The sequence below is a fragment of the Cygnus atratus genome, chromosome 1 (assembly GCF_013377495.2).
Source record: "Cygnus atratus isolate AKBS03 ecotype Queensland, Australia chromosome 1, CAtr_DNAZoo_HiC_assembly, whole genome shotgun sequence".
NCBI classification, from domain to species: Eukaryota; Metazoa; Chordata; class Aves; order Anseriformes; family Anatidae; genus Cygnus; species Cygnus atratus.
In genome coordinates, this window is record NC_066362.1 from 205,093,521 (window position 1) to 205,110,708 (window position 17,188).

Here is a 17,188-nt window from a genome sequence, read left to right on the forward strand (position 1 = left end):
TGGCAGCAGGGCTGCTCTGAGTAGGATTTTAGACCATCTGTGTAAACACAAGGTACTGATAAAACTTTTCACAGATAATAAGCTCATTTTCGGCTTTCTTCACTCCAGTTGTCATTACTTTCTCATAATTTCTACTATTTCTATTTCGTGAAGTGCTTTGCCATACCCCTAGCAGGGGAGAAGATGGGGGCTACTTCCATTTGTATTCCATGCTGTTTTAGCCTCAAACCTGTGCAGTGTAAGGCACTCACAACGCTTCCATCTGTAAATCCCAGGGAGGGGAGCTGTTCCCCCCTGGATGCTGCCTCCCGGCTTCACCAGCAGAGCCCCCCAGGACGTCTTGGTGTGAGCGTGAAATCCCCGTTCTTCACCTCGATGGTAACACCTGAAGCTGGTGGTGATTCAGAGACATTAAGGTTAGAAAAGCCCTCCAGGATCATCTGGTCCAACCAACCCCTACCACCAATGTCACCCACTAAACCATGTCCCCAGTCACCATGTCCAGCCTTGCCTTGAACACCCCCAGGGACGGGGACCCCACCACCTCCCTGGGCAACCCATCCCAATGCCTGACTGCTCTTGCTGAGAAGAAATGTCTCCTCATTTCCAACCTGACCCTCCCCTGGCACAACTTGAGGCCATTCCCTCTGGTCCTATCAGTGGTTACCTGTGAGAAGAGGCCGACCCCCAGCTCCCTGCTTTGAGGGAGCTCCTGCGTCACCTCCAGCACCATGCTATGGGACACCAATACCCAAACATCCTCCTTGCAGAGAGAGGCGAAGTAATAAATAGGGTTAGATGGGGAAGCGATTTAGGAGTTCTGATGCGTTCGACTATTTTTTTATGGTTATGTTGTTGTATGGTTATTGCTCTTGCAAGTGGCTTAAGGTAATTTCAGGTTCATCAAAAATCAATCTGGGTCACTCTGTTGTATTAGTCTTTAATCGTTTTGCAGGAATATTAGGAAGAACTTCTTTACTGAACGGGTTGTTAGGCATTGGAATGGGCTGCTCAGGGAGGTGGTTGAGTCACCATCCCTGGAGGTCTTTAAAAGACGTTTAGATGTAGAGCTTAGTGACATGGCTTAGTGGAGGACTTGGTAGCGTTAGGTCAGAGGTTGGACTCGGTGATCTTGGAGGTCTCTTCCAACCTAGATGATTCTGTGATTCTGTGAAAACGAATGGGGTTTGATTCAGTTTAACCAAAACGTACGCCCCCGAAAGCTGACACCGGAGCAAAAGCCTCACAAGCCGCCGCGACCCCTGCTCGACCACCACGAGAGGGCTCACCCCCATTAACGCCGCCCGCTCTGGGGTGGGGGCGAGGGGTATTTGGGGGGCCGTTGCGTTAAAAATAAACAATAAAACCGAGGAAGGAAGGCGGCGGAACCCGCGTCAGGCGGCCAGCGCGCGCGGCGGAGGGCGGGCAGCGCCGCACGGCGGCGGGCGGTCACCTTGGGCGGGCCGGGCGCCATGGCGTTCCTGCCTGAGGAGGCGCGGGAGCTGCCGCCGCCGCCGCTGGTGAACAAGGTGTCGGCGTGGCTGGGTGCGGCCGGCTGGGCGGCGGCACTGCTGGGCAACGGCTTCAGCCAGCGGCCCGTCCTCACCGCCGGTGGGTGCAGGGGGTAGGGGCAGGGTGAGGGGCTGGGGGGTAGGGGGATGGTGTGTGAGGGGGTTGGGGAGCTGAGGAATTGGGGGGGGGAGAGGCTTGGGTTGAGGGGTTGGGGAGGGGTTGGGGGGGGCTCTGAGGGGTTGGGCAGGGATTTGGGGGGTCCGAGGGGTAATGGGGAGGATCTAGGGGGGACTCTGAGGGGTTGGGCAGGGATTTGGGGGGTCTGAGGGGTAATGGGGAGGATCTAGGGGGGACTCTGAGGGGTTGGGCAGGGATTTGGGGGGTCCGAGGGGTAATGGGGAGGATCTAGGGGGGACTCTGAGGGGTTGGGCAGGGATCTGGGGGGTCCGAGGGGTAATGGGGAGGATCTAGGGGGGACTCTGAGGGGTTGGGCAGGGATTTGGGGGGATTCCCTGGGGTCATAGGGAGGGATGTGGGAGGACTGAGGGGTAATGGGGAGGATCTAGGGGGGACTTAGAGGGGTTGGGAGGGGTTTGGGGGGACTCTGAGGGGTAATGGGGAGGGATTTGGGGAGTCTAAGAGGATGTGGTGAGGAGTTTAGGAGGACTGAGGGGTGATGGGGAGGATTTGAGGGGGGTCTGAGGGATAATGGGGAATGATTTGGGGGGATTCTGAGGGGTAATGGGGAGGGATTTGGGGGGGTTCTGAGGGATAATCTCTGGGGGTTCTGAGGGGTTGGGGAGGAATGTGGGGGACTATGAGGGGCAATGGGGAGGGATTTGGGGTATTCTGAGAGGTTGAGTGGTTTGGCGGGGATTCTGAAGGGTGCTGGGGGGGGATTTGGGATTCTGAGGGGTAGGGCAGGATTTGGGGAGATTGAGGGGATGTGGAGAGGGATTTAGGAGGACCCTGAGGTATAATGGGGAAGATTTGAGGGGACTCTGAGGGATATGGGGAGAGATTTGGTGAGATTCTGAGGGGTAATGGGGAGGATCTGAGGGGATTCTGAGGGATGTTGGGGGGAGCCCTGGGGTGAGTGACTGGAGAGGGATGGGATGTGGGGAGGGGTGTAGGAGGACTCTGAGGGATAATGGGGAGGATTTGAGGGGGTTCTGAGATATATGGGGGGATATGGGGGAACTGTAAGAGCTGTGGGGGGGAAGCTTTGAAGTGAGGGGCTGGATAGGGTTGTTAGGGGACTTTGAGGGATATGGGGGTCGAGGGGATTTAGGGGCATGGGGAGGGGAATCCCTGAGGTGAGGGATGTTGAGGGGGATTTGGGATATTCTGAGGTATAAGGGGTTTGGGGGAATTCAGGGATATGGGGGGAACCCTGAGGTGACAGGCTGGGGGAGGATTTGGGGTGACTCTAAGGGATTTTGGAGGGGGATTTGGGGAGAACCTGAGGGATATTGTGGGGGGATTTGTGGGGACTCTTGAGGGATATGGGGCAGGAGGGGATGGAAGGGGTTTGCTTGGTTTTGCTTGGAAGTTTGCAGGGCAGCTGGGGAAGGCAGGGAGGAGGATTTGGGGGGCCTGCACGAGGGAGAAAATGGAGGGAGCCCTGAGGTGAGGGATCTGGGGGGACAGCATGCCTCGCAAGGGGCTCGGGGTGTGAAGTGGGGAGTGTTGGTGCATGAGGGGAACAGGGCGGCCGTCCTGCTCGTGTCAGCCCTGCAAGGCGAAGGCTGCCTCAGGCACTGCTGGCACAGGTCAGGGGGCGGCCTCCTGTCACTGCTGTCACCACCAGCGCATGGCGTCGTGAGCTGTGTAAATGTTAAGATAACCCAAAAGGGCGCTTTCCGTTGTGTTGGGATGTCCTTTGTGCCACGCGGGGGGAATCGGTGTGCTTCGTGCTGCCGGATGCAAAAAAAAAATCACACAGCCAGAGAGTCACTGAGCTGAATTCAGAGCAGGTTTAAAAAGGAGAGGGAGCATCCCCAAGGATTCACCCGGGAGGTTTCTGGTGTTGTTAAGGGGTTTGGGGCCTTTTTTAGGGGCTATTTGTGTCTTGCTCGATGTCAAATCATCACTTTGGTGTTTCTTTTTCACCTTGCAGGTGTTCACCGCCAGATTCTGTTCGCTACCGTGGGCTGGTTCGTTGGCTACTTCCTTGCTAAACGCACTGAGTATATTCACGCTAAGCAGGACCGAGAAATGTTTGAGTATATCAGGCACCATCCGGAAGACTTTAAGACAGCAGGTTGGTATTTTAAGAAGGACCTCAGCCTGCCGTAGCATGCGGGTTAATAAGCAGCAATATATATAAAGATGTTGATATCCTGCTTGCAGAATCTGCTCTTTTTTGACAAGTCATGCTGAGTCGTTGATGCTTTTTCACGGTATAAATTGTAACAGTAGTCAGGAGTCAGCATCTGAAAGCAGATGTTCTTACCAAGCTGATCAGCTTGATGACCAACTCTTCCTCTTAATAACTTATTTCAATATAAAAATGGCAGGGCCAAAACTAAAGAAGGAAAGTCCCAGAAAGCAATGAAAATCAGAAATCACAATCTTTGTTGTTTTTATTGTAAAATTGAGATGCCCTGGTGGAGATGAGGATAATTTTGTTGGCGTTCCAGGCATTGTACAACTTAGAGCCAGAACAGGTCCTTGTCCGTGCAGGTTTTCCTTTAGCAGTGACAGGTCACGCGTGGGAACGTTGCTCCCTGTTATGTGCTGACTGAGCACCGTCCCTAAGCAGTGCCCTGAGCTGCCCGAGGTTGCGGTGCATTTTGATTCCAAAGCGCTGTGATGAGCCTTCAGAAAATAAGTAGAGCAGGGGGGAAAAGGAATAAATAGAAACGTCAGCCCGAAATGCAGTTGGCTGCCTGACGGGCGTTATTTAAAAAAGCCTCAGTAAATAAATGTTGCGCTAAACGTACTCAGCTGAACCCAGCAATGCAACGGCACGGCTAAGGGCAGAATCGTTTGTTTTCTAATAAAACACAGCCAGGTGGCTGCCTGTTGGGTAACAATCGCATCATGCGGTGTCAGCGGGCATCTGCAGATGTAAAGAAGCGTTGCAGTAGCGAGATCCCTTTTCAGGGATCTGCAGTTCTGCCCCATGGAAGAGAAATTGCGTGCTTGGTTTGTGCAGCAAGCTAGCTGGTAGCAAGAGACAGGTTTTCTGTAGCGTGTTAACCTTTTGAACAGAAAAATAGTGATGGTTTGAGCATTTCAATCTTTAAAATTGATCTCAAATGTTGAGTAGGGGTTTTCCTAAACCGACTCATTGCCCCTTGCAGGAAAGAAAAGAATAGGAGAGCTTCTGGAGGACTTCATTCCGAATCGCTGAGGGTTTCTCCGGCAGCTACAAGCCTGTGTCTCACAAAGCATCCGCTGAACAAATTCCATCCTGAGAACTCCTGCAGGCTGCCTGCAGCCGGTCATGGCTTGGGAAAAGAACTATCATTCATTTTCACTGAATAAAAGTTAAGATTAAATACAGAGTATTCAGTTTTTTATTCTTCTGTTACATTATATCAATATGTTTTGCATTCTTACCTTGCTTTTTCTTTGCTGGCGATCAGGATTCAATCTTTCTGCCCTGGTTTGTGGATCCTCAGTAAGCACGTTGACCCCAAATGTTTTCCAGACATGCTGAGAATCCGCAGCTCTCCCGAATTTCACTGCAGGCTGCTCAGCACGTCTGGAGGCAGAAGTACTTCCAGTTGTATTTAAACGTTCAGGTCTGGAAGCACAAAAAGGTGAGAGAAAATATTGCAGGTGTGGCCTTGGCAAGGTCACCAATGGTTTGAGGGCCTCAGGGAAATGTCCAAAAATGGTGTTTAAACCCCAGCATGGTGTGCAGCCAGCCTTTGGCGTGACTTTTTGCTACCCAGCACCTGTAATTCTCACCTCTTTTCTCGGGGAAGCTCCGGCTGAGCTCTGTGTGCCTTCAGCTTGTCCCAGCGGGTGAGCTTCCAGGCATTGCACGCAGCCGGGTTTCTTTCCTTCTCCCATAACCAGCGCCCGAGTGCTCCCAGCGATGTTTCAGCACAGCTTCCCGGCTCTTTGGAGCTCTGAATTCCCTCGGCATCCCTTGGGAGCAGCCAGGGTGCTGCGGGGAGCTGGGGAGAGCTTCGATGCATGGCAGTGACAGCCTGGGGCGCGTGCGGAGGAGCCCGTGCCCAGGGAGGGTTTTGGAGCAGAACAGAGCCCGGCGTCCCCTGCCGTGGTGGCGGGGGCCTGATCCGCCATGGGGTGCTGCCAGGGACCTTTGGAGCTCGTGGCAGGTCGCAGACCTTTTCTGGAACATCTTGGGGCTCTTACCAGTCACGTTCATCAGCACTGGGCTGTTCCTCCCCAGGTGCAGGGCTTCGTGCTTCTCCTCACTGAACTGCAGGAGACGTTTCTCAGCCCACCTCGCCAGCCTGTCCAGGTCCCTCTGCATGGCAGCACGGCCCCCTGCTGGATCCCCCACTCCCCATGGGACTTTCCTCCAAAAATTTGAAATTTCTCCCCAGCTGCAGGTCACGTTGCAACAGGACAGCCTCAGTGCCTCCCAGCATCACCATCGATGCTCCAACGGTTGGGGATCAGGCAGAAGACCACAACTGTGCCGGGAACAAGGGGACACATGGGACACGGATCTATCCTGAGTCTGGGGCATTCCTCCATGGTGGTGCCACGCAGACACCTCCTTGCTTACCTGCAAGGACTGGAGGTGGCCCCGCTTAATCCCCATTCTGCTGCTTTTGTGACCCCCTCCCTGCCCCATCACCACACGCCCCTTGTTCACAGCCCCGTGCATGGCTCGTGTACAGGGCTGCTGCCTGCCCTCTCCCTCCCAGCTCCTGCCGGGTTTCCATCCTCCTTATGGGCTCAGCCATCCCTGTGGGGTCAGCCCTCCTCATGGGGTCACCTCCTCTTGACAAAACCGTCTTTGCCCCGCTTGGAGAGGTGGCTCCTGCCTCTCCCCAGCACACGCTGAGCCTCACGCAGGGTCCCACGGCCCCACAACCCAAACCGTCCCTCTCCCAGCTCCCCGTGTCCCCTCTCCTGGGCCACCTGTCCCAGCTGGAGGTGGCAGCGCACCCCCAGTGCCCCCCTCCCGCCCCGTGCCGGGGGTGCAGACAGAACCCGGTGTGGGGTTGGGGCCCTGTTTGTCCCCGTGTAGGGGCGCTGGGTGCTGGGCCCTTCCCGTGTCCCACAATGACAGAACCACACGGCCGCTTCAGAGGGGTCCTTTTATTAGCAAAGAGAGGGGAAAAGTCCCGCGCGTGTCCAGGTACCAGCTGGAAACGGCTCCGGCGTTCACCGGGGCTCCGCAGAGCTCAGTGCAAGAGAGCGAGGCCGCCGCCTGCCGCCGCCGCCGCCGCCGCTGCCGCCGCTGCTGCTGCTGCTGCTCTTTGAAAATAAAGAGGAGGGCACGAGGCGGGCAGCTCCGCTGGTGGCCCCAGGAGGGAACCGATGGCTCTTCCTATGAGGATACGGCCCCATCGCGTTCCCCGCGGGTCCCGGCTGCGGCTGGCGGGCAGTCCTGGCGCTGGAGGTCAGCTGCCGCGGTGCGAGGAGGCCGAGCGGGGCTGGGGGAAGAGGCAGAGATGCTGCGTGATGACCAGCACCTCTCCTGCGTGCCCAGCACCCGGCCCTGGGCTCCGGGAGCACCTCCGCGGGGCCCCCCCGGGCTCTGTCCCCCAGCGCTCGCTCACCTGGAGGCCGCGGCAGGTTCACCAGCTGGGCTGCCCATCGCCGGGGCTGATCTGCTCCAGGATCTGGCTGTACCTGCGCGTGAGGGCGTTGGTGTCCCTGGTGAGGTGGGTGAGGACCTGCTGCAAGCCGGCCAGGTGGTGGGACAGGCGCTCCTCCAGGCGAGCGTCCACGGCGGCGTCATCTGCGTCGGCGTCGCCGTCGGTGTCCCCGCTGGGGCTCGGGTCGGTGACGGAGGCCAGGCCTCGCTCCACCACGGGCTTGATGGCCTTGAGGAGCTGGTAGCGCTCGTACAGGTCCGCGGGGCCGCCCTCGTGCGGGGCCGCCCCGTCCTGGTCCTGCTGCGGGAAGACCCCTCGCAGCAGGCTGGGGAACATCACCTCCTGCTCCATCTTCTGGGTGGCCGAGAAGTACTGCTCCATGGCCCTGAGCACCTCTGCCACTGCTCCCCGGGTGTCCTGCCGCTGCCCGGCCCCGCAGAGGCTTTTTATGGGGCCGGGCACGGCCCCGCTCTGCTCTCCTCTCCTCCCCTCTGCTTCCTCCTACCCTGGCCGGGCTGGGCAGCACGGGGCCGGGCTTGGCTCCAGCTCCATGTCCCTGGCTCTGCCCGCGCGTGGCCTTGGCCCCAGCTGGCCCCCGGTGCCGCCGAGTCCCCGGGGGTGCAGGGAGCCAGACAGAGAGGAGGGGAGGTGCTGTGTGGCCTCTGTCTGAAGATTTCCTGTCCCCCAAGCCGCGCCCGCTCCCTCCCGTCCCGTCCCTGGGTACCCCTGGGAAGAGCCGGGCTCCATCCGCCCACCTCTCCCCCGCCAGCTCTTTGGTGCCTCCATGGACGCCCCTGAGCCTCCTCTCGTCCGGGCTCAGCAGAGGCCTCCCCCTCAGCCTCACCGTGCCTGGAGGCTGCTCCGGTCCCTTCACCTCCTCCGGGGTCCTCGGCTGGACTCACGGCCACGTTCGTCCTGCACTGGGGAGCCCTGGACGCGGGCCAGCCGCAGGATGTGTCCCACCGGGAGCAGGGATCCCCTCCCTCGCCCTGCTGGTGCGGCTCCTCCGAAGGCAGCCCGGGCGGCTGGAGGCTGTCTGCTGGTGGGGTGGCTTCGGCTGGGACTTGGTGGCCGCGCCGTGTCCCTGGCTCTGCTCCCCCAGCCCCAACGGTGGTGCTGCCCGGGGGGACGTCACCTCTGTCCCCGTGCCTGTCCCCCGCCGCCCCGTCAGTGCTGCGGGTGTTGAGCAAGGCCCTGACGCAGCCACCGGCACGGAGGTGACGGCAGACGCCAGAGGCCTCGGCGTCGCACGCAAAATGCCCCCGGGGGTCCCAGGGACGTGGTGCCAGCCGGCAGCCAGGCACCAGGGGAGCCCAGAAATGTCCTCTCGCACGGGGCTGCCCCACAGCGAGCTGCGACGGGGATGGGGACCTGGCCTCCTGGCCACTGGCCTCTCCCAAATCCGGGCTGGGTTTGGGCACGGAGGGGACGCTGCTGGTTGTTCCCAGCCTGCCCGAGGGACCCAGAGCATCCCTGAGGTGAATGGGGTGCTGCCACCCCATGCACGGGCCTCTGGGCCACCACGGAGCTGCTGGGACAGGCAGGGCATTGCCGGGCTCCTGGGGCAGAGGGACACACAGCAGGACACCGCCTCCTGCTCCCCACTTCTGGGCTGAGCGTTGTCCTCCTGGGCTGCTGCGGAGCTGGGGGCAGCGGATGGGGGCAGCGGGGGCTCAGCAGCCCAAGGGTGGGCCCCAGCACCACATCGTGTCCCCACGTGGTGGTGGTGCTGCTCACAGGGCACACTGAGGGGGCACAGACAGCTCAGAGCTCAAACCAGGGCTGAAGTTCCGCTGAAATCCCACCGGGAGCGCGACCTGCAGCGTTGCCTGGCGCTTGCAAAAGGGCCAAAGGACAGGCTGCCAGGGAGTGTGGCAACCGGCTCCTATTTTGGGATCGGCCGCAGGGTCCTTTGGCCCTTTTGCAACCCTCGCTGGTGGCAGCTCTCCCCCGCATGCACACCGCGGGACACAGCCCCAGACACACACACGCCGGGGACCCATGGCTGCCCCCACCTCTTCCCATCGTGCGCGTTGGAGTTGCATTTGTCCACTTCCCACCCTGCTGCTCCATGAGCCTCTCCAGCTGCCAAGCGCACAGCCCGAGCCAGAAGCAACGCCTGAGGTGAGCGCAGCCTTCCTCGCTGTGCCTGCCAGCTCCTCCCCCTCATACAGGTCCCGTCCTCCTGCTCCTGCCGGGTAAATGACCGCAGGGACGTCCCCCTGCAGCACCCGAGTGGCTGCTGGTGTCGGGCAGCTGCGGGTCCCCGTGGTGCTGGGGGGCCCAGCGCTGGGCCCAGTGCTCCAGGGGCGGCCTCAGCAGCGCTGAGCAGAGGGGAAGGATCACCTCCCTCGGCCTGCTGGCCCTGCTCTGCCCCAGGCAGCCCAGGAGACCACGAGGCCTCTGAGCACCAAGGGCACGTGGCTGCCTCCCGTTCCAGCCGGTGCCCACCAGGACCCCCAGGGCCATTTCTGCCCAGCTGGGGTCCCCAGCACGTCCTGGTGCCTGGGGCTCTTTTTCCCCAGGTGCAGGGCTTCGTGCTTCTCCTCACTGAACTGCAGGAGACGTTTCTCAGCCCACCTCGCCAGCCTGTCCAAGTCCTTCTGGATGGCTCTATGGCCCTCTGTCCGATCTGCCCCTCCTCCCAGTTTCGTGTCATCTGCAGACTTGCTGAGGACGCAATCTGCTGAATCGCCCAGATCATTAATGAAGTTGTCAAACAAGGCTGGATCCTGCACTGACCACCAGCTGCTCCACGTGTGTCTAGCCTCCAGCTAGACCTTGCACCACTGACCACTCTCTCTGGATCGAGCCATTCAGCCAATTTTCGAAACACCTCGCTGTCCTCTCACCCTTCCCCTGCTTCAGCAGCTTCTCCATGAGGATGTTATGGGGGACAGTGTCAAAGCCTTACTGAAATCCAAGAAGACAAAATCCACTGCTCCCCCCTCACCCATCAAGCTGGTGTTTTCCTTTTTGCAGCTTCTCAGGTAGGTCAGGCATGACTTCCCCTTGTTGTATCCACGCTGGCTGCTCCTAAGCATTTTCTTCTCCTTCGTGTGCCTGGAAATGGTTTCCAGGATGAGCTGTTCCATCACCTTCCAGGGACTGAGGTGAAGATGATCAGCCTCTAATTCCCCAGGTCCTCCTTGTTTGCCTTCTTGAAGCCAGGAGTGACATTTGCATTCCTCCAGTCTTTGGTCACTGCTCCTACTCTCCATGACTGATCAAAAATTATCAGGAGTGGCCTCACAGTGACACCTGCCAGCTCCATCAGCACCCATGGGTGCATCCTATGAGGGCCCATGGACTCGTTTGTGTCCAGTCTGCTCAAATATTTTGTGACTCGGTCCATTTCCACCAAGGGTACATCTTCCTTGCTCTGTTTTTTTCCCGTTGGTTTCTGAGAGCTGGGATTCCTTAAGGTCAGGCTTTCCTGACTGAGGCAAAGAAGGCATTCGGGACCTCGGCCTTTTCACTGCCGTGTGTAACCAGATCCCCCTTTTTGTTCAACAGTGGGCACAAATTTTCCCCAGTCTTCCTTTTGTCACCAGTGTACTTACAGAAGCCCTTCTTGTCTTGACATCCCTGGCCAGGTTCAATTCCATTTGGGCTTTAGCTCTCCTAAACACATCCCTGGATGCTTGGACAATGTCTTTGTGTTCCTCCCAGGCTACCCATCCTTGCTTCCACCCTCTGTAGGCCTCCTTTTTGTGTTTGAGTTTGTCCAGGAACTCCTTGTTCATCCATGCAGACATTTCGACCTTTTTGCCTAATTTCCTCTCTGTTGGGATGAATCACTCCTGAGCTGGGAGAAGGTGATCCTTGAATATTAACCAGCTTTCTTGGCCCCCTCTTCCCTCCAGGGCCTTATGCTATGGGAGTCCACCAAGCAGATCCTTGAGGACGTCAAAGCCAGCTCTCCTGCAGTCCAGGTGGTGAGCTTGCTGGGCACCCTGCTCACTGCCCTGAGGATCCTGAACTTCACCACCTCATGGTCACTGCAGCCAAGGCTGCCTTTGACCTTCCCATTCCCAACAAATCCCTCATCGTTGGTGAGAATGAAGTCCAGCAGAGCATTTCTCCTCATTATCTCCTCTTCTTGTCTCCCGAGCCTACCCTTCCCAAAGAGCCTACTTCAGGACACAGGCATTGCTGCAGTCATGGGAGCCATCCCGCTGTGCCTCTGTCATACAAATAAGACCGTAGCACTACAGCTGAAACACATTTCTAACTCATTTTGTGCATTCCTCATCCTGTCTGTGTTAGTGTACAGGCACCAGCATGCCGGGTACCACAGGGTAGCAGCCAGTGGTGAAAGTCTGGTGTGGGGATCTCCAGCAGCCGCCTGGACGTGGGGCTGGGCCCCCTGCTCGGGGTGGCCCTGGTGGAGCAGGGCTGGCACCACAGGGACCCGCAGCTGCCCGACACCACCAGCCACTCGGGGTCCTGTGCCTTGGGGTCTCCAGCCCCTGGTTGTTTAGTGGCACGATGGGAAGAGGTGGGGGCAGCCATGGGTCCCCGGCGTGTGTGTGTCTGGGGCTGTGTCCCGCGGTGTGCATGCGGGGGAGAGCTGCCACCAGCGAGGGTTGCAAAAGGGCCAAAGGACCCTGCGGCCGATCCCAAAATAGGAGCCGGTTGCCACACTCCCTGGCAGCCTGTCCTTTGGCCCTTTTGCAAGCGCCAGGCAACGCTGCAGGTCGCGCTCCCGGTGGGATTTCAGCGGAACTTCAGCCCTGGTTTGAGCTCTGAGCTGTCTGTGCCCCCTCAGTGTGCCCTGTGAGCAGCACCACCACCACGTGGGGACACGATGTGGTGCTGGGGCCCACCCTTGGGCTGCTGAGCCCCCGCTGCCCCCATCCGCTGCCCCCAGCTCCGCAGCAGCCCAGGAGGACAACGCTCAGCCCAGAAGTGGGGAGCAGGAGGCAGTGTCCTGCTGTGTGTCCCTCTGCCCCAGGAGCCCGGCAATGCCCTGCCTGTCCCAGCAGCTCCGTGGTGGCCCAGAGGCCCGTGCATGGGGTGGCAGCACCCCATTCACCTCAGGGATGCTCTGGGTCCCTCGGGCAGGCTGGGAACAACCAGCAGCGTCCCCTCCGTGCCCAAACCCAGCCCGGATTTGGGAGAGGCCAGTGGCCAGGAGGCCAGGTCCCCATCCCCGTCGCAGCTCGCTGTGGGACAGCCCCGTGCGAGAGGACATTTCTGGGCTCCCCTGGTGCCTGGCTGCCGGCTGGCACCACGTCCCTGGGACCCCCGGGGGCATTTTGCGTGCGACGCCGAGGCCTCTGGCGTCTGCCGTCACCTCCGTGCCGGTGGCTGCGTCAGGGCCTTGCTCAACACCCGCAGCACTGACGGGGCGGCGGGGGACAGGCACGGGGACAGAGGTGACGTCCCCCCGGGCAGCACCACCGTTGGGGCTGGGGGAGCAGAGCCAGGGACACGGCGCGGCCACCAAGTCCCAGCCGAAGCCACCCCACCGGCAGACAGCCTCCAGCCGCCCGGGCTGCCTTCGGAGGAGCCGCACCAGCAGGGCGAGGGAGGGGATCCCTGCTCCCGGTGGGACACATCCTGCGGCTGGCCCGCGTCCAGGGCTCCCCAGTGCAGGACGAACGTGGCCGTGAGTCCAGCCGAGGACCCCGGAGGAGGTGAAGGGACCGGAGCAGCCTCCAGGCACGGTGAGGCTGAGGGGGAGGCCTCTGCTGAGCCCGGACGAGAGGAGGCTCAGGGGCGTCCATGGAGGCACCAAAGAGCTGGCGGGGGAGAGGTGGGCGGATGGAGCCCGGCTCTTCCCAGGGGTACCCAGGGACGGGACGGGAGGGAGCGGGCGCAGCTTGGGGGACAGGAAATCTTCAGACAGAGGCCACACAGCACCTCCCCTCCTCTCTGTCTGGCTCCCTGCACCCCCGGGGACTCGGCGGCACCGGGGGCCAGCTGGGGCCAAGGCCACGCGCAGGCAGAGCCAGGGACATGGAGCTGGAGCCAAGCCCGGCCCCGTGCTGCCCAGCCCGGCCAGGGTAGGAGGAAGCAGAGGGGAGGAGAGGAGAGCAGAGCGGGGCCGTGCCCGGCCCCATAAAAAGCCTCTGCGGGGCCGGGCAGCGGCAGGACACCCGGGGAGCAGTGGCAGAGGCGCTCAGGGCCATGGAGCAGTACTTCTCGGCCACCCAGAAGATGGAGCAGGAGGTGATGTTCCCCAGCCTGCTGCGAGGGGTCTTCCCGCAGCAGGACCAGGACGGGGCGGCCCCGCACGAGGGCGGCCCCGCGGACCTGTACGAGCGCTACCAGCTCCTCAAGGCCATCAAGCCCGTGGTGGAGCGAGGCCTGGCCTCCGTCACCGACCCGAGCCCCAGCGGGGACACCGACGGCGACGCCGACGCAGATGACGCCGCCGTGGACGCTCGCCTGGAGGAGCGCCTGTCCCACCACCTGGCCGGCTTGCAGCAGGTCCTCACCCACCTCACCAGGGACACCAACGCCCTCACGCGCAGGTACAGCCAGATCCTGGAGCAGATCAGCCCCGGCGACGGGCAGCCCAGCTGGTGAACCTGCCGCGGCCTCCAGGTGAGCGAGCGCTGGGGGACAGAGCCCGGGGGGGCCCCGCGGAGGTGCTCCCGGAGCCCAGGGCCGGGTGCTGGGCACGCAGGAGAGGTGCTGGTCATCACGCAGCATCTCTGCCTCTTCCCCCAGCCCCGCTCGGCCTCCTCGCACCGCGGCAGCTGACCTCCAGCGCCAGGACTGCCCGCCAGCCGCAGCCGGGACGCGCGGGGAACGCGATGGGGCCGTATCCTCATAGGAAGAGCCATCGGTTCCCTCCTGGGGCCACCAGCGGAGCTGCCCGCCTCGTGCCCTCCTCTTTATTTTCAAAGAGCAGCAGCAGCAGCGGCGGCGGCGGCGGCGGCGGCGGCGGCGGCGGCGGCAGGCGGCGGCCTCGCTCTCTTGCACTGAGCTCTGCGGAGCCCCGGTGAACGCCGGAGCCGTTTCCAGCTGGTACCTGGACACGCGCGGGACTTTTCCCCTCTCTTTGCTAATAAAAGGACCCCTCTGAAGCGGCCGTGTGGTTCTGTCGTTGTGGGACACGGGAAGGGCCCAGCACCCAGCGCCCCTACACGGGGACAAACAGGGCCCCAACCCCACACCGGGTTCTGTCTGCACCCCCGGCACGGGGCGGGAGGGGGGCACTGGGGGTGCGCTGCCACCTCCAGCTGGGACAGGTGGCCCAGGAGAGGGGACACGGGGAGCTGGGAGAGGGACGGTTTGGGTTGTGGGGCCGTGGGACCCTGCGTGAGGCTCAGCGTGTGCTGGGGAGAGGCAGGAGCCACCTCTCCAAGCGGGGCAAAGACGGTTTTGTCAAGAGGAGGTGACCCCATGAGGAGGGCTGACCCCACAGGGATGGCTGAGCCCATAAGGAGGATGGAAACCCGGCAGGAGCTGGGAGGGAGAGGGCAGGCAGCAGCCCTGTACACGAGCCATGCACGGGGCTGTGAACAAGGGGCGTGTGGTGATGGGGCAGGGAGGGGGTCACAAAAGCAGCAGAATGGGGATTAAGCGGGGCCACCTCCAGTCCTTGCAGGTAAGCAAGGAGGTGTCTGCGTGGCACCACCATGGAGGAATGCCCCAGACTCAGGATAGATCCGTGTCCCATGTGTCCCCTTGTTCCCGGCACAGTTGTGGTCTTCTGCCTGATCCCCAACCGTTGGAGCATCGATGGTGATGCTGGGAGGCACTGAGGCTGTCCTGTTGCAACGTGACCTGCAGCTGGGGAGAAATTTCAAATTTTTGGAGGAAAGTCCCATGGGGAGTGGGGGATCCAGCAGGGGGCCGTGCTGCCATGCAGAGGGACCTGGACAGGCTGGCGAGGTGGGCTGAGAAACGTCTCCTGCGGTTCAGTGAGGAGAAGCACGAAGCCCTGCACCTGGGGAAAAAGAGCCCCAGGCACCAGGACGTGCTGGGGACCCCAGCTGGGCAGAAATGGCCCTGGGGGTCCTGGTGGGCACCGGGTGGAACGGGAGGCAGCCACGTGCCCTTGGTGCTCAGAGGCCTCGTGGTCTCCTGGGCTGCCTGGGGCAGAGCAGGGCCAGCAGGCCGAGGGAGGTGATCCTTCCCCTCTGCTCAGCGCTGCTGAGGCCGCCCCAGGAGTGCTGGGCCCAGCGCTGGGCCCCCCAGCACCACGGGGACCCGCAGCTGCCCGACACCAGCAGCCACTCGGGTGCTGCAGGGGGACGTCCCTGCGGTCATTTACCCGGCAGGAGCAGGAGGACGGGACCTGTATGAGGGGGAGGAGCTGGCAGGCACAGCGAGGAAGGCTGCGCTCATCTCAGGCGTTGCTTCTGGCTCAGGATCTTTGCTTGGCAGCTGGAGAGGCTCATGGTGCCCTGGGAAGTGTCGCATCAGGACATCCGGAGAAGTGCTCTACACCGCTGATGAACGTGATTGATAAGAGCCCCAAGATGTTCCAGAAAGGCTCTGTGACCTGCGACGAGCTCCAAAGGTCCCTGGCAGCACCCCATGGCAGATCAGGCCCTCTCCACCACGGCAGGGGACGCCGGGCTCTGCTCTGCTCCAAAACCCTCCCTGGGCACGGCCTCCTCCACACGCACCCCAGGCTGTTACTGCCTGGGAATGGAGAACCCAAACCAGTCATGGTCACGGATGGTCCTTGTCCTCGCAGAGCCAGCACAGGCTGGAGGAGAAGGGTCTGGTCTCAGACCTCTGTGCACACAGAGGGGCAATGCAGGACTCGGTGCGGCTCTGCAAGGGCTCGGGGCGCAGTCACTGTTGCCAGCTGCCACGAGGAAAAATTCTGCCACCACTCACAGCTTTACCTTGGCTCTCTGCTTGGGGTTCTCCGCTTCACAACAGGAACTGATCCCAAAATCAGTGAGCTGAGCATACAGCCAGTAGCAGGAACACAGGGATAAACCACAATGCTGGACTGAAGGTGTCCAGCACCCACAAACTGCCCAATGCCCTCCCACCACCAGTGCCACCAAGTCCCAACCAAACCCACCCCACCAGGCAGCATGAGCTGCCCGTGAGCCTCCTCGCCTTCCAGCTCCCTGGGCACCCAGGGACACGGCGGCACCGGGGGCCAGCTGGGACCAAGGCCACGCGTGGGCAGAGCCAGGGACACAGCGCAGCTGAGCCCCAGCGGGGTTGGAGCTGGAGCCAAGCCCGGCCCCATGGTGCCCAGCCCGGCCAAGGAACAGGGAGCAGAGGGGAGGAGAGGAGAGCAGAGCGGGGCCGTGCCCGGCCCCATAAAAAGCCTCTGCGGGGCCGGGCAGCGGCAGGACACCCGGGGAGCAGTGGCAGAGGCGCTCAGGGCCATGGAGCAGTACTTCTCGGCCACCCAGAAGATGGAGCAGGAGGTGATGTTCCCCAGCCTGCTGCGAGGGGTCTTCCCGCAGCAGGACCAGGACGGGGCGGCCCCGCACGAGGGCGGCCCCGCGGACCTGTACGAGCGCTACCAGCTCCTCAAGGCCATCAAGCCCGTGGTGGAGCGAGGCCTGGCCTCCGTCACCGACCCGAGCCCCAGCGGGGACACCGACGGCGACGCCGACGCGGCCCCAGATGACGGAGCGGAAGCCAGTCTGGAGGAGCGCCTGTCCCACCACGTGAACGGCTTGCAACAGGTTCTTACCGACCTCACCAGGGACACCAACGCCCTCACGCGCAGGTACAGCCAGATCCTGGAGCAGATCAACCTCAGTGACGATCAGTCCAGCTCATGAGCCTGCACCCCCAGCCTCTGAGGTAAGAGTTTGAGGAGATGCAGAGCCGAGGAGGAGCTGGTCAAGGGGTAACACGTGTTGTCTTCTTGCCCCATCAGCTGGGCGTCTTTCCAGTGTTTGCATCACTCCCCGAAACCCCGGGAGTTTTGAGCCCTGGTCCTCTGCACTTCATTGCTCAACAGATCCTACAGTGTTTGT

General features: G+C 61.3%; 3 protein-coding genes across 3 annotated transcripts; 2 read left to right on the top strand and 1 right to left on the bottom strand.

The window, feature by feature from the left end:
* The first annotated feature begins 1,412 nt into the window (after positions 1-1,412).
* NDUFC2 (NADH:ubiquinone oxidoreductase subunit C2) lies at positions 1,413-5,022 on the top strand. Its single transcript, XM_035560464.2, has 3 exons — positions 1,413-1,611; positions 3,632-3,775; positions 4,821-5,022. The coding sequence occupies exons 1-3, from the start codon at positions 1,473-1,475 to the stop codon at positions 4,868-4,870; spliced, it is 333 nt and encodes a 110-aa protein (XP_035416357.1). The 5' UTR covers positions 1,413-1,472; the 3' UTR covers positions 4,871-5,022.
* Positions 5,023-6,747: 1,725 nt separating this feature from the next.
* On the bottom strand, positions 6,748-7,685 carry LOC118254812 (thyroid hormone-inducible hepatic protein-like). Its single transcript, XM_035560451.2, has 2 exons — positions 7,230-7,685; positions 6,748-7,103 (listed from the first exon to the last, which is right to left on the bottom strand). Exon 1 carries the CDS (start codon positions 7,647-7,649, stop codon positions 7,248-7,250), a length of 402 nt encoding a protein of 133 aa, XP_035416344.1. The 5' UTR covers positions 7,650-7,685; the 3' UTR covers positions 6,748-7,103; positions 7,230-7,247.
* Positions 7,686-13,367: 5,682 nt separating this feature from the next.
* Positions 13,368-14,308, top strand: LOC118254813 (thyroid hormone-inducible hepatic protein-like). Its single transcript, XM_035560452.2, has 2 exons — positions 13,368-13,823; positions 13,950-14,308. The coding sequence occupies exon 1, from the start codon at positions 13,404-13,406 to the stop codon at positions 13,803-13,805; it is 402 nt and encodes a 133-aa protein (XP_035416345.1). The 5' UTR covers positions 13,368-13,403; the 3' UTR covers positions 13,806-13,823; positions 13,950-14,308.
* Positions 14,309-17,188: the final 2,880 nt, after the last annotated feature.

Excerpts from the sequence above, each read along its gene's own strand:
- LOC118254813 (XM_035560452.2), top strand. The coding sequence starts at position 13,404 with ATGGAGCAGTACTTCTCGGCCACCCAGAAGATGGAGCAGGAGGTGATG.
- NDUFC2 (XM_035560464.2), top strand. The coding sequence starts at position 1,473 with ATGGCGTTCCTGCCTGAGGAGGCGCGGGAGCTGCCGCCGCCGCCGCTG. Across the intron at positions 1,612-3,631 it reads GCGGCCCGTCCTCACCGCCG|GTGTTCACCGCCAGATTCTG; the intron begins GTGGGTGCAGGG and ends TTCACCTTGCAG. Across the intron at positions 3,776-4,820 it reads GGAAGACTTTAAGACAGCAG|GAAAGAAAAGAATAGGAGAG; the intron begins GTTGGTATTTTA and ends TGCCCCTTGCAG.
- LOC118254812 (XM_035560451.2), bottom strand. The coding sequence starts at position 7,649 with ATGGAGCAGTACTTCTCGGCCACCCAGAAGATGGAGCAGGAGGTGATG.